The sequence below is a fragment of the Moschus berezovskii genome, chromosome 18 (assembly GCF_049115385.1).
Source record: "Moschus berezovskii isolate FMDL1 chromosome 18, NW_MosBer_1.0, whole genome shotgun sequence".
Lineage (NCBI taxonomy): Eukaryota > Metazoa > Chordata > Mammalia > Artiodactyla > Moschidae > Moschus > Moschus berezovskii.
In genome coordinates, this window is record NC_142477.1 from 3,282,902 (window position 1) to 3,299,033 (window position 16,132).

At 46.3% G+C, this 16,132-nt stretch overlaps 1 protein-coding gene and 1 non-coding gene across 6 annotated transcripts in view; one reads left to right on the forward strand and one right to left on the reverse strand.

Moving 5' to 3' along the window:
- LOC129538011 (liprin-alpha-1-like) overlaps positions 1-16,132 on the forward strand; it is a 79,777-nt gene that overhangs the window by 11,112 nt on the left and 52,533 nt on the right. For 2 of the 5 annotated variants that reach the window (XM_088827594.1, XM_088827597.1), the window contains exons 2-4: positions 3,879-3,913; positions 7,001-7,255; positions 8,390-8,484. In XM_088827594.1, the coding sequence (XP_088683720.1) occupies positions 8,482-8,484 (3 nt within the window). In that variant the 5' untranslated portion in view covers positions 3,879-3,913; positions 7,001-7,255; positions 8,390-8,481. Of the gene's footprint in view, positions 1-3,390; positions 3,914-7,000; positions 7,256-8,389; positions 8,485-16,132 lie in introns of those variants that run through there. The other 3 variants (XM_088827596.1, XM_088827599.1, XM_088827595.1) reach the window with 2 other exon arrangements.
- LOC148774939 (U6 spliceosomal RNA) lies at positions 2,999-3,105 on the reverse strand. Its single transcript, XR_016035269.1, has one exon. It is a non-coding gene; the product is annotated as a U6 spliceosomal RNA (small nuclear RNA).

Consider the following 16,132-nt stretch of genomic DNA (forward strand, 5'->3'; position numbering starts at 1 on the left):
GCAGTGGGCCAATTCCTACTCCAGGAGATCTGTCAGACCCAGGGATCCAACCCAAGTCTCCTGCGTCTTCTGTATTGGCAGGCAGCGTCTGTGCCGCTGCGCCACTGGGGAGCCTTGCGGCTGTTTGGGCCGCAGGCTGCAGGTGGCGAAGGCACCCTCCCTCACTGCACCAGTGTGCCCCACCGCCCACCACCCTCCCTAAGAGGAGAGGAGCAGCCTCCTACGTGAGGCAAGCTGACTGTGAAAATGGAACACTAGCTATGGGGCCTGAGATGAGAGGAACTGGGTTTTGAGGAAACTCATTTAGGGGACATAAGGAAAGTAAGGAGTAAAAACCTGACAATAAAATGGATAATAAAGGACCCCCTGTACAGCACAGGGAACTCTGCTTAATGTTATGTGGCAGCCTGGATGGGAGAGGGGTTTGGGGGAGAATGGGTACATGTGTACATATGTCTGAGTCCCTTTGCTGCCCACCTGAAGCCATCACAATGTTGCTAATCGGCTGTACTCCAGTGTAAAATAAAAAGCTGAAAACGAAACAGAAACGACAAGTGCAGCTGTGGAGAGAGTGTGGCAGACACAACCCAGGTGTGATTAAACTGGAGAAAGTAACATATTCATTAGATAGTTCTTGCATCATTTAGGCAGGTTTGTCTAGGAAGATTCAAGAGGAACTAGAAAAACAGTGTAGCAGGAAAACCTTAGGGGAACTCCTCACACAGCCAGGATGAGAAGGACAGACCAGCAGCGCCCAGGGGGGCCCTGAGGCCTGAGCACTGGCGGGCACCCTGCCCCTCACAGGAAGGGACGTGTGACACTCGGAACAGGTAAAGCTTTGTGGGATGGGGCGGTTAGAAGAAAAACAGCGCAGGTGTGAAAGACAAAGAACATTCCTTTGAATATCCCCAAACTTTTTGGCACCAGGGACCAGTTTCATGGAAGAGAATTTTTTCCATGAATTGGAGAAGGGGGGTGGTTTCAGGATGATTCAAGTGCATTACATTTATTGTGCACTTAATTCCTATTATTATTACATCAGCTCCACCTCAGATCATCAGGTATGAGATCCTGGAGGTTGGGGACCCCTCTCTCGGCTATCTCTCCAGGGCATGGCTATCAGGTCACTGAGGCATCATCACTGTTAGCCTGTCATTACTTAGAGTCTTCAAATAATAGAATTATCCCCCCAAACAGAAACGTTCTCAAGGAAACAGTTTCAGATCTGTGTATACTGCTGTGAGTGGGTGATGTTTTCTACTATTATTAGGTTTGAGTTTCAAGGGTACCTGATTCCCCTTTTAATTCTAGCACTGCCTCATCATCGCTGCTTCATTGAACCACCTTTTGGTGTGAATCATTGATAGAAGCTAGCCTTCCCATGTGGCTCAGTGGTAAAGAATCCACCTGCCAATACCGGAGACATGGGTTTGATCCCTGGGTTGGGAAGATTCCCCTGGGAGAGGAAATGACAACCCACTCCAATATTCTTGCTTGGGAAAATCCTATGGACAGGGGAGCCTCGCGTGCTACAGTCTGTGGGGTCCCAAAGAGTTGGACACGACTGAGTGAACTCTATTTGATTACTAATTTTTTATCATTTTGAAGGTGATTTATTAAAATTATATAAACATCAAGGTATGTTCATTCCCATTAGTTTTTTGTTGTGGTGATTGTTTGTTTTGCTTTTTGGCCACATCATGTGGCACGTGGGATCTTAATTCCATGACCAGGGATTGAACATGTGAACCCGTGCATTGGAAGCTCAGAATCTTAACCACTAGACCATTAAGGAAGGCCCATCAGTAGTTATTATAATAAAATTCCAGACAGAACAAAGCCTTGAAAAAATATAAACATCACAGGACAGCCAGGTGCCACGTTAAACTTCAGAGATTTTTCCCATCTTGAGTAAAGACATGAAAAAAATATTTTTTAAAAATCTTAACAGTTGGCCCCACAATTCCTTTTTGGGGAGAAGGAGGGAGCTGTCTCCTTGGGGGAAAGCCACTAAGGAGCAAATGCTACAGGCACCTGGACTCCAGGGGAGGGAAAACCTGCCAGGCTGGAGATTAGAGGAAGAGCTTCTTGTTTCTGCTCCTGCAAGGAGAGGGAAGGAGGGCAGAGGGTGGAAAGGAAAGAAATAATCCCAGGAAAGAAAAGCCAGCTGGATGGAGGGAAGCCGAGCCCAGGCAGGGGAAAATGACATGTCAGTGTTAGATGGTAAACCAACCATTCCCAGTCAAATTTGTTCCCTATTCAGTTCAGTTCAGTCGCTCAGTAGTGTTCAACTCTTTGTGACCCCATGAATCACATACTGGGATGTAAAGCCTGCCTTCCATCTCTTTAGGAAACTGTACTCAATTTACACATGGAAGCAAGATCTCAGTAGTCTAGAAACCAAGAACGTCCCATTGTAGGGGGCCTGGGTTTGATCCCTGCTCAGGGAACTAGATTCCACATGCCACAGTGAAGATCTGAAGCAGCCAAATAAATAAATAAAATTTATCAGCAAAACAACAATATATTTTTTTAAACAATGGAATATGGGCTTTGCAGTCTGAGAGACCTGGGGTTTTTTTGTTGTTGTTTTTTCATGGTAGTAAGCAAGCAGGATTTATTTCAGACAGAAAACAGACACTGAGAGGAGGTGCAGGGCCCCAGACCGGGACTCTTTCACTAAGCAGTGCGACTTTAGATAAGTTACTTAACCTCTCTGAGCCTCAATTTTTAAAAAATGGTCCCCATTTTATTCATACTTCTTAATTTTTTTAAAAATTTATTTATTTTAATTGGAGGCTAATTACTTACATTATTGTATTGGTTGTGCCATACATTGACATGAATCTGCCCTGGGTGTACATGTGTTCCCCATCTTGAATCCCACTCCCACCTCCCTCCCCACCCCATCCCTCTGGTTCATCCCAGTGCACCGGCCCCGAGCATCCTGTATCATGCATCGAAAATCGCTTTACAATGTTGTGATGGTTTCTGCCATAAAAACATGAAATGCTTCCCCAGTTTGCATGTCATCCTTGAGCAGGGGCCATGCTAATCTCCTTTGTATCATTCCTGTTTAAGTGTATGAGCTGCCACAGTGAGCAACGAGCCTCAGTTTCTTCATCTATAAAATGGGAATAATGATACCTCCCTTGCAGGACTGTTGTGAGGATTACATGCCAGGTATATATTAAGGACTCAATACATGTTCACGTTCTCCTCCATTAAACACCATCTTATTTTTTACTTTGCTCACCAAGAGCACATGCTTGGGCCTGAAACAGCCTAGGTTCAATGCCTGATTCCACAACTTTAGCAACTCAGTGATTTGGGACAAGCTGTTAACAATCTCGGAAGCATTGTTTTCTCATCTGGAAAATAGAGCTAGCAACAACAATGCCCAGCTCCAGGAAGCGTTCATGAACTAGTCACATCCATCAGAATCACATTAAATCACCATGGAGACAGCAGGGATGCTGAGAGAGTGCTGATGCTGAGTGGCTGCCGAGTTGCTGCCGAGGGGTCAGCCAGGTGGCCAGGAGGAGGCTCCAACCTTCTCTTTTTCAACTTTACCTTTCCTTTCCCCACTTTTCTTTTTAAATATTTTTAATGGATTATTTTTTGGCTGTGGCGGGTCCTGATTGCAGCGTGTGGGGTCTTTCACTGTAGGGCGCGGGCTTCTCTCTAGATGTGGCTCCCAGGCTCAGTAGTTGTAACTTGCAAACTTAATTGCCCTGTGGCTTGTGGGATCTTAGTTCCCCCACCAGGGATCAAACACTCGTCCCCTGCATTGGAAGGCAGACTCTTAACCACTGGACCACCAGGGAAAGCCCCTCCCCACTTTTCTTTGTCTTTCTCCTTTGTCTTTTCTCTCACAGATTCTGCTGTGTGAAAAATGGTTGCATCCAGAGCGGTATGACATGTAACCCATATATTTCCTTTCCCTGCATGGCCTCCATAAATCTTGTGTCTGTGCATGACCCCTTCTCAGTGCTGGGTTTCTGATTCCACGCTCCCAGGTAGGATGCTGTGTGTTGCACTCTGTGCCATGGATTTGGTGCTGTGCGCCCTCTCCTGCCCTGATACCTCCAAGATGTAAAGACCCAATTGCTAAGAATCCTGGGGGCAAAATTAATTCTCAGGAAGGACCACGACTTAGCATCTTTGCATTTCTCTTTGTGGCCTCTTGTTTGATCATGCTATGCATAATAAATTAACGTGGCATTTCCAACCGGAGTAATTCTACTTGCTTCTTTCCCTGAATATTTAGACTGGGGCCAAATGGCTTCCTGTTTTTGCTTAAGAGTTAAACAAAAGGGACTTCCCTGGTGGTGCCATGGTTAAGACTGGGCCTTCCAATGCAGGGGCTGCAGGTTCAATCCCTGATGGGGGGATCAAGATCCCACATTCCTCACTGCTCAAAAACCAAAACAAAAAACAGAAGCAATATTGTAACAAATTCAATAAACAACTTTAAAAATGGTCCACATCAAAAATATCTTTTAAAAATATATATGTGTGCATATGTAGTCTATACGTATGTGCACGTGTGTAAACCTTTGTATTAAATAGTTTGCCTTTTTACAACAAACTGCATCAGAAGCCAATTTTTTTCAGACATGGATTCTTTGAAATATAATTCATAGTCCCTACTAAGAAACAACCATAGGAATTCTATGTCTGTGCACATTTGGCTGCACATCCCGACTTTATGTCACCTACTTGGGAGGCTGACTGGTGCCATCATATAATCTTGGACTTAAATTTCAAAACCCTGGCTAGAATTTTCTTTTTAGCTTTTCCCCCACAACTGACAGTTTTACCCCAGAGCTAAAGACAAACGAAGAACAAAAACAGGCCTGTTGTTGTGTTGATTATTTCTTGCTCATCTCTATCTCTCTATTTAAAAAAAATTTTAAGGTATATATTTTTTAATGTGGATCAATTTTTTTTTTTTTTTTAATGGCCACATCATACAGCATGCAGGATCTTTAGTTGGGGCATGCAAACTCTTAGTTATGGCATGTGGGATCTAGTTCCCTGACCAGGGATGGAACCCCAGCCCCTTTAGGGTATTGGGAGCTCGAGTCTTAGCCACTGGACCACCAGTGGAGTCCTAGACCCATTGTTTCTTGACCGCTTTCCCTTTGTTCCTGCAATCCTTTCTTCCCTTAAGATTATTAATTACTGAGACCTGTTTAAGGGCAAGCATTGTGGCCAGGCTTAGATCACAAAATGTCTTGGACCAAAATGGGTTCTCTTATGTCAAAGAGGTCATGCCTGATTCTCTTTCTCCAGGGACCCACTGCCCTATCTGCTTACAACACCCAATGTTGACGTAAAAGAAATTTCTAGTTATCTCAACCAGATCATCAGATGTTCTGGACCAAACTCAAGACGTCAGATTTGTACCCTTTGTATATTTCCTCAGGCTTCCCAGGTGGCTCAAGTGGTAAAAAAAACAAAAACAAAAAACCACCTACCAATGCAGGAGATGCAGGCAGTAGATACAGGTTTGATCCCTGGGTCGGGAAGCTCCCCTGGAGGAGAAAATGACAACCCACTCCAGTATTCTTGTCTGGAAAGTTCCATGGACAGAGGAGCTTGGCGGGCTACAATCCACAGGGTTGCAAAGAGTCAGACACAACTTAGCCACTGGAAACACACACACACATGTAATTCCCCATATTTTGTCTTTCCTCTTGTCATGATGGGCATTAAAGTCTTAAAATGAAGAGGGTCTATAAGCTTTTTTTCAGGGACAACCAGGAAGGGTGGTGGCTGACCAGCCCACTCAAGATGGCTGTTCTCTTGCTCTCTGTCTATCCCCTGCCTGACCAGTGCCTGCTTCACTTACACTGACTCTGGCCTTCCTACATACTTGCTTTGGGCCTTGGCCAGTGATTGTTCTTATCAAAGGGGCAGTGAAGGGTGTGCCCTTCTGTTGGTTTCCCTGGTAATCGATAAGCCCATATGACATCAATTCCCCTGTAACTGGCAATCGCCCCCTCCACCAGGAGCAAAGACTGCTGCCACGTCCTGAAGATGTCTGCTGCACAGGGTGGGGGTGTCGCTCTAGGACTTTGCTTCAGATACGTAAGCTCCCCGTCTGTCAAACTACTGATATCTCTGTTGCTTGATGCATGTGTACATGCTAAGTCACTTCGGTCATGTCTGACTCTTTGCAACCTTATGGGCTGTAGTCTGGCAGGCTCCTCTGTTCATGGGATTCTCTGGTCAAGAACACTGGAGTGGGTTTGCCATTCCCTTCTCCAGGGGATCTTCCTGGCCCAGGGATCAAACCCCCATCTCCTGTGTCTCATGCATTGCTAGTGGATTCTTTACCGCTGAGCCGCTGGGGAATCCCTCTCTTGCCCAATGCAGGCTTTCTGCAGTCTTGAAGCTGGGCAAATTCAAGCTTTGTAGGCCTGTGAGGTGCAGTCCCACAGGTGGGCATAAAAAGACCAGCTTCCAGAGCCCCTCAGGAAGGGGTGGGAAACTTGACAGTTTGGGTAGGTAGTGAAAATTACCGAGAAGAGAGGTGGCGGGGCAGGGGAGCCCCGGGACCTGCCAGGGTGGAATGGAGAGCTTGAGAGGAGCCTGCCTGGGGCTGTGGCTCTCCCCTGGGGGGACTTAGGAGAAAGGGTTCCTCAACACAGTGATAAATATACTTTGCATTGTAATATGATTCCATTTGAAACTGTTACAGCCGAGGTGTTACGAGCCCATTCTTGAGTCACAGCAAGCTAGGCTGTTCCTGCATTTGGAAGGTATTATTTTATTTTCCGTGTTCCTAAAATAGCACAGAGGAAGGCTTCTGTTGTTCTCTTACCTTGTGCTAATCTTAGAGCAACATGAAAATGCTGACTGTACGCGGATCTTGAAACACCACCGAAAATTTCCAACACGGGAAGACAATTAATTCCCACTCCTTCGCCCTTTCCTCTTGGATTCCAACGACTGGCTGTGTTTAACCCTAGTTTTGCCTACTCTTTCCCAGAAAAGTCACAGCTAACATGCATGGATCTACCACAGGAGCATAGATGCAAGAGGGTGGATTCCAGCTTGATTCTCCAGGGGCTGATGTCTCATCAGAGAACTAGTACTGAAGAGCATGTGTTCAGTGCTAAATTTGGGGTCTGGATGATAATGGCTTCAGGAATGCAGCTGAGACAAGAATCCCTCAGGGCTGAAACACTCAAGCTTCTTGGAGAAGGTGAGCCTCCACGGATAGAGGAAGAAGTAAAGAGACCAGGTGAGTATGTCAGAAAGAGAAAAAGAAATATTGTGTATTAATGCATGTATGATATGCATTACGGCAGGCTACAGTCTGTGGGGTCTGTATGACCACAGTCACGACCAAAGTGACTTAGCATGCACACACCTCACATATATACAGAATCTAGGGAAACAGTACTGATGAACCTATTTACAGAGAAGAAATGGAGATGCAGATGTAGGGGATGGACTTGTGCACATGGCGGGGGAACGAGAGGCTGGGACACACTGAGAAAGCAGCATTGATGTATACACACTCACTCCCTCTCAGTCACTCACATGTGTCTGACTCTTTGAGACCCCATGGACTGCAGCCTGCCAGGCTCCTCTGTCCATGGGATTTCCCAGGCAAAAATACTGGAGTGGGTTGCCATTCCCTTCTCCAGGAGATCTTCCCAATCCAGGGATCAAACCTGAGTCTCCTGCATTGCAGGCAGATGCTTTACCATTTGAACCACCAAAGAAGCCCCATGTATGCTCATAACTTGTGGGAGGCGGCTATATAGCACAGGGAGCCCAACCTGGAGCTCTGTGATGACCTGGAGGGATGGGATGCAGGGGAGGGAGGCTCCAGAGGGAAGGGAGATATATATATATATAGCTACATATGCATCATTATGACTGATTAACACTGATGTATGGCAGAGAGCACCACAACACTGTAAGGCAATTATCCTCCAATTTAAACAAGAGAGAGACAGGCGGGTGGAGGGAGCAGGCGAGACCAGCCTGTGTGGGGCATCTCTGTGGAGAAAGAGGGACCCAGTTCACTGGAGACAGCAGTCATGGCTGAAGCAATTTCTGATTCAGTGAAAGCCTAAAGTAGGATCTTCCCCAGATTAATGGAAACCCTGTGTGTTGCAAACGTATTCATCAGAGTATTAGAGGGAGGTAACGGGTGACCTGACTCCTGGGACCTGCCAGCTGAATATGGAGTCGGGAGGGGGACCGTGATCGGAGAGGCTCAGCCTCTGTACCTCTGCTTGCTCTGTGTTGCTCTGCCCAGTTGGGGCCGAGATAAGGGTGCATGTGCCCCCTCCGGTTCCCTGTAAACTCAGCTCATGTTATGTCTCTCTCGCTCTCTCCCTTTCTCTGCCTTTTCTGCTCACAGACAGATGCTGAGAAGCCCTTCCTCGCTGTGGGTTTGGGTGGAATGTCCACCTGTGACGTCAGTCTTTTGTGTGCATGCCCGGATGAGCAGGGATGGTAAGCGATGGGAACTCTATCAATACCCACCTGGTCTCAGGAGCACGAGTCTCCAGGCCCAGCTCTAAAACCTTTTAGCTCCTTGAAACCTGGCATTTCAAATACCTGCCCTTCAGTTTCATGGATTTGTGAAATGAAGACGTTAATGCTCCTCCTATCTACCTCACAGGATTTCCTTGAGGCTCAAATGCAATATGGTTGTGAAAGTGCTTTGGAGACAAAGAAATGTATTTATTAGGAGTAACTCAATACTTGAGGGATTGTGTGAGGGGAAAGGTGGTAAAACTGTGATGTCTCAATAAATCCCATCCAGCCCTATGATTTTATAAAATTGCTTTATACTACTTTGTTGTTGTTTAGTAACTAGGTTGTGTCCGACTCTTTTGCAACCCTGTGGACTGTAGCCCACCAGGCTCCTCTGTCCATGGAATTCTCCAGGCAACAATACTGGAGTGGGTTGCCATTCCTTTCTCCCAGGATCTTCCCAACCCAAGAATTAAACCCACATCTCCTGCTTGGCAGGTGGATCCTTTACCACTGAGTCACTAGGGAAGCCCTTTATATTCCTTAAATAAGTTGAATTAGATAGCTTTTTCTGCTGTTCTAACCACTCTCACTCCAGTGGTATCTTTTCACCTCCCTGCTGCTGCTGCTGCTGCTAAGTCGCTTCAGTCGTGTCTGACTCTGTGCGACCCCATAGATGGAAGCCCACCAGGCTCCCCCTTCCCTGGGATTCTCCAGGCAAGAACACGAGTGGGTTGCCATTTCCTTCTCCAATGCATGAAAGTGAAAAGTGAAAGTGAAGTCACTCAGTCGTGTTGGACTCTTTGCGATCCCATGGACTGTAACCTACCAGGCTCCTCTGTCCATGGGATTTTCCGGGCAAGAGTACTGAAGTGGGTTGCCATTGCTTTCACCTCCCTAGATCTCCTAAAATGCAGAACCCAGGGACTCCCTACACGTTCCAGCTCACCTTGCTTGGCTTCCTTACCAGCCACTGGGCCCCCCAGCCACTGAATCAGCAAGAAAAACTCTCACACAGCATCTCCAGAGACTCTCTGGACTGCAGTCATCACCCCAGGCCTTCCAGCAGCAGCTGATGTTAAAAATGTGAAAAGATTTTTCCAAAACGACAAGATGCTCTACACAGAGACTTGGATGTCACTTGGCTCCTTGCTTAGAAACGGCTTAGGAACCTTATTGTGAAAGCAAGTCCTGTAGTATTTCAGGAACAGGTATTCACAGCACAAACGTTGGCACATTTAGAAACTTAGGAACGTGATGATAGATACCGTGGAGTGGATAAAGGGACATATGATAGTGTCCTTGTTGAGGTTGGCTGTGTGAGACCAGGTCCGAGAAGGATATAACCAGCACATTCCCAAGGCTCCACAAGTGGTTTAGTGATGGGATGATTGACCGTGGTGTCATAGTTTGCTGGGGTTGTTGTAACAAAGTCTTAGTTCGTTTAGGCTGCTGTAACAAAAGTACCATTGATAAGTGGGCTCCCCTGAAGTCTCAGAGGTAAAGAAACAGCATGCAATGCAGGAGACTTGGGTTTGATCCCTGGGTTGGGAAGATGCCCTGGAGAAGGAAATGGCAACCCACTCCAGTATTCTTGCCCGGGAAATCACACGGACAGAGGAGCCTGGTGGGCTACAGCCCACAGGGTCACAAAGAGTTGGACACGACTGAGTGACTAAACCACCACCACCATTGATGAGTGGCTTAAAAACAACAGACATTTATTTTCTCGAGGCTGGGAAGTCCGAGATTAAGATGTGGGCAGGGTTGGTTTCTTCTGAGGCCTCTCTCCTTGGTTGCAGATGGCTGCCTTCCCCACAGACTGTCTTCCTTCTCTGCATGTCGATGTCCTAATCTTCCCTTACTGTGCATATGCTAAGTTGCTCAGTCATGTCCGACTCTTTGCCACCCCATGGACTGTAGCCTGCAAGACTCCTCTGTCCACGGGATTCTCCAGGCAAGAATACTGGAGTGGGTTGCCATGCCCTCCTCCAAGGTGATCTTCCAGACCCAGGGATCGAACCCACCTCTCTTATGTCTCCTGCATTGACAGGCGGGTTCTTTACCACTAGTGCCACCTGGGGCTCTTATTATACGGACATAAGTCAGATTGGATTAGGGTTCACCTGTATGACTTTGTTTAACTTTAATTACCTTTTTGAAGACACTCTCCTAAGACAGTCACACTCTGAGGTCTTGGGAGTTAGAACTTCAACATAGGAATGGGGGGCAGGGGTTACAACTCAACCCTTAACTCACACTGTGGGCAAGGTAAAGAGAATCAAGACGAGATGGAGAAGACACTGGGAACTATTAGCAGCAGAAGCCTCTGTCATCCTTGGGCCTGGAGAAACAAAAGAGAAAGGGTGTGCTATTCCTCGAAGCCATCCCGAGCTGTGGTCACAGGAGAGGGGCCGCGCAGCGTGGGTGCTGTATGACAGAGGAAGGCACCCATGGTGGAGGCCAGGCTGTGGCAGAGAGGGAGGGAGAAGGCCCACCCCCCTCTCTCCCTGTCCTTCGCACTCCTCCCTTCACACTCTGATAGTGCTTCCCTTTGGCCAAGAGCCAAGACAGAGGAGCTGAGAACAGCGAGGCCTGGGGGCTGAAGCTTGTAGAGTCAGGCTTTGAGGCAGGGAACGGGCTGACAAGCGTGGCCAGGGGTGGGAGGGGAGTGGTAGGATTTGAGTGGGACGATGAAGAATCACCAGCTCAGTGGAGAAAACAAAGGCATTTCCACAAGAGGAACTAATTATGCATTCTCAGGTAACATAAATGGGCTTTAAAGTGTCATTGGAAAACAGAAAATGCTACTTAGCTGCAAAAAATATTAGTCACACATTCGAAACTGAACCACATATTCATGTAACCATTCCCAGTCCCAGAAGTTACTATTCTAATATACTTCTCTGCAGAAGTAAAGCAGAATGATAGAAAAATAGGTTTGTCAATCTTGTCATGTTGAACACTTATGTTCTTAAAATGGGATGGGAAGTATTACTGGAACTGTTTTGGAATAGAAAGCAGCTCTCTGCCTCAGGAGGGTGCCTGTGTGACCACACCCATCACTGGTCACAGCCTGGTTTTATGAACTGGGTACGTCCCCAGTGTTATCGTGCTGGGGCTGCCGTAACAAACTACCGTGGGCTGGTGGCTTTGACAACAGAAATTTGTTTTCTCGCCACTCTGGAGACTAGAAGCTTGAGACTCAGTGTTGACAGGGTGGATGTCTGCTGAGAGCTCCCTTTGGGTTGCCTTTTCGGTGTGTGCTCATATGGTGTTTCCTGGGCGACTTTGCAGGGGAAAAAGGCGAGGGGGATGGAGGGAGGGAGAGAAAAAGCGATCTCTTGGTGTCTCTTCTTTTTTTTCCTAAGTTCAAATCATCCTGATTTTATGATCACAGCAATAGTACAAATATCCACAGTTGGTGAGCTTCATTATAACAAATACAGATAGAAGAATGGAGAGAGAGCTACACAGAGTGACTGTAACAGGAATAGGCTCAATCTGCACATGCTGTTTGTAAATTATAGTGTTGAATTTAGTGTTACTTGAGTTTAAAAAAAAAATTTATTTGACCACACCAGGGCTTAGCTGTGGCATGTAGGATCTAGTTTGCTGACCAGGGATCAAACCCAGGCCCCCAGCACTGGGACACAGGCTTGATCCCTGAGTCAGGAAGATCTCCTGAAGGAGGAAATGGCAACCCACTCCAGTATTCTTGCCTGGAAAATCCGATGGACAGAGGAGCCTGGCAGGCTACAGTCCTTGGGGGTCGCAGAGAATTGGAGATGACTGAGCGACTTAGCACACACTCATGAATTTCCTTAAGGGCCCCATGTCCAAATACAGCCCCTCTGGGGGTTCAGACGTCAACATACGAGTTTTGGAGGGGACCCAAACATTCAGTCCATAACATCCCACGTAGTGATATGAAATAGATGGCACTTGATACGTTGATACTGATAGTCATTAAATCAAGAAAACTTCATTGCATACCTACTGTGTGCCAGAATCTCTGCTAGGCTCTGAGATTATAGGTAAAAGGAAAAAAAAAAAAAAACTGCCTCGGTCTTTAATGAGTCTATAACTTGAAGAAAGACAGAGCAGCTGTTAGAACACACTGGTCACTGCCAGGAGAGCTTGAGCATTTGTGCTCAGTCACTCGGTCATGTTTGGCTCTTTGAGACCCCATGGACTGTAGCCCGCCTGGCTCCTCTATACATGGGATTCTGCAGGCAAGAATACTGGAGTGGGTTGCCATTTCCTTCTCCAGACCCAGGGATCATCTCTTGGATCTCCTGAATTGGCAGCGGGTTCTTTTCCACTAGCAGCCCTGGTGGCTCAGATGGTAAAGATTTCACCTGCAATGCCGGAGACCTGGGTTCTATCCCAGGACAGGAAGATCTCCTGGAGGAGGGCATGGGTACCAGTATTCTTGCCTGGGATTTCCATGGACAGAGGAGCCTGGCAGGCTACAGTCCATGGGGTCTCAAAAGAGTCAGGACACCACTGAGCCACTAACACTTTCACTTTCTGTTCAGTACCTCCTGGGAAACCCCAGAGCACCTAGATAGGATGAATAAACCACTCCCTGGGGGCTGCAGAAGTGATGTGCAAGCAGAAACGGAGGATCAGAAATATTGGATAGTAAACACGGGGTGGGACAGACAAGGCGGAGCATTCAGGATTGAGGAAGACGATACACAGAACTAGGGTGACCAGGATCCTGGTTTACTCGGGGCTGTCCTGGACTCAGTTCAGTTCAGTTCAGTCGCTCAGTCATGTCCGACTCTCCGCGACCCCATGAATCACAGCACGCCAGGCCTCCCTGTCCATCACCAACTCCCGGAGTTCACTCAAACTCATGTCCACAGAGTCGGTGATCCCATCCAGCCATCTCATTCTGCGTCGTCCCCTTCTCCTCCCGCCCCCAACTTTTCCCAGCATCAGAGTCTTTTCCAGTGAGTCAACTCGTCGCATGAGGTGGCCAAAGTATTGCAGCTTCAGCTTTAGCATCAGTCCCTCCAATGAATATCCAGGATTGATCTCCTCTAGAATGGACTGGTTGGATCTCCTTGCAGTATAAGGGACTCTCAAGAGTCTTCTCCAACACCACAGTTCAAAAGCATCGATTCTTCGGCGATCAGCCTTCTTCACAGTCCAACTTTCACATCCATACATGACCACGGGAAAAACCATTGCCTTGACTAGACGGACCTTGGTTGGCAAAGTAATGTCTCTGCTTTTTAATATACTATCAAGGTTGGTCATAACTTTCCTTCCAAGAAGCAAGCGTCTTTTAATTTCATGGCTGCAATCAGCATCTGAAGTGATTTTGGAGCCCCCCAAAATAAAGTCTGACACTGTTTCCACTGTTTCCCCATCTATTTCCCATGAAGTGATGGGACCAGATGCCATGATCTTTGTTTTCTGAATGTTGAGCTTCAAGTCAACTTTTTCACTCTCTTCTTTCACTTTTATCAAGAGGCTTTTGAGTTCCTCGTCACTTTCTGCCATAAGGGTAGTGTCATCTGCATATCTGAGGTTATTGATATTTCTCCCAGCAATCTTGATTCCAGCTTGTGCTTCTTCCAGCCCAGCGTTCCTCATGATGTACTCTGCATATAAGTTAAATAAGCAAGGTGACAATATACAACCTTGACGTACTCCCTTTCCTATTTGGAACCAGTCTGCTGTTCCATGGCTAGTTCTAACTGTTGCTTCCTGACCTGCATACAGGTTTCTCAAGAGGCAGGTCAGGTGGTCTGGGATTCCCATCTCTTTCAGAATGTTCCACAGTTTATTGTGATCGACACAGTCAAAGGCTTTGGCATAGTCAATGAAGCAGAAATAGATGCTTTTCTGAAACTCTCTTGCTTTCTCCATGATCCAGCGGATGTTGGCAATTTGATCTCTGGTGCCTCTGCCTTTTCTAAAACCTGCTTGAACATCTGGGAGTTCACGGTTTACATACTGCTGAAGCCTGGCTTGGAGAATTTTGAGCATGACTTTACTAGCGTGTGAGATAAGTGCAATTGTGCGGTAGTTTGAGCATTCTTTGGCATTGCCTTTCTTTGGGATTGGAATGAAGACTGACCTCTTCCAGTCCTGTGGCCACTGCTGAGTTTTCCAAATCTGCTGGCATATTGAGTGCAGCACTTTCACAGCATCATCTTTCAAGACTTGAAATAGCTCAACTGGAATTCCATCACCACCACTAGCTTTGTTAGTAGTGATGCTTTCTGAGGCCCACTTGACTTCACATTCCAAGATGTCTGGCTCTAGGTCAGTGATCATGTTATCGTGACTATCTTGGTCGTGAAGATCTTTTTTGTACAGTTCTTCTGTGTATTCTTGTCACCTCTTCTTAATATCTTCTGCTTCTGTTAGGTCCATACCTTTTCTGTCCTTTATTGAGCCCATCTTTGCATGAAATGTTCCCTTGGAATCTCTAATTTTCTTGAAGAGGTCTCTTGTTTTTCCTATTCTGTTGTTTTCCTCTATTTCTTTGCATTGATCACTGAGGAAGTCTTTCTTATCTCTCCTTGCTATTCTTTGGAACTCTGCATTCTAATGTTTATATCTTTCCTTTTCTCCTTTGCTTTTCGCCTCTCTTCTTTTCACAGCTATTTGTAAGGCCTCCTCAGACAGCCATTTCGCTCTTTTGCATTTCTATTCCATGGGGATGGTCTTGGTCCCTGTCTCCTGTACAATGTCACGAACCTCCATCCACAGTTCATCAGGCACTCTATCAATCAGATCTAGTCCCTTAAATATATTTCTTACTTCCACTGTATAATCATAAGGAATTTGATTGAGGTCATATCTGAATGGTCTAGTGGTTTTCCCTACTTTCTTCAATTTCAGTCTGAATTTGGCAATAAGGAGTTCATGATCTGAGCCACAGTCAGCTCCTGGTCTTGTTTTCGCTAACTGTATACAGCTTCTCCATCTTTGGTTGCAAAGAATATAATCAATCTGATTTCGGTGTTGACCATCTGGTGATGTCCGTGTGTAGAGTCTTCTCTTGTGTTGTTGGAAGAGGGTGTTTGCTATGACCAGTGCATTCTCTTGACAAAACTCTATTAGCCTTTGCCCTGCTTCATTCCGTGCTCCAAAGCCAAATTTGCCTGTTACTCCAGGTGTTTCTTAACTTCCTACTTTAGCATTCCAGTCCCCTAGAATGAAAAGGACATCTTTTTTGGGTGTTAGTTCTAAAAGGTCTTGTAGGTCTTCATAGAACCGATTAATTTCGGCTTCTTCAGCATTACTGGTTGGGGCATAGGCCTGGATTACTGTAATATTGAATGGTTTGCCTTGGAAACGAACAGAAATCATTCTGTCGTTTATAAGATTGCATCCAAGTACTGCATTTCGGACTCTTTTGTTGACCATGATGGCTACTCCATTTCTTCTAAGGCATTCCTGCCCACAGTAGTAGATATAATGGTCATCCGAGTTAAATTCACCCATTCCAGTCCATTTTAATTCACTGATTCCTAGAATGTCTATGTTCACTCTTGCCATCTCCTGTTTGACCACTTCCAATTTGCCTTGATTCATGGACCTAACATTCCAGGTTCCTATGTAATATTGTTCTTTACAGCACCGGACCTTGCTTCTA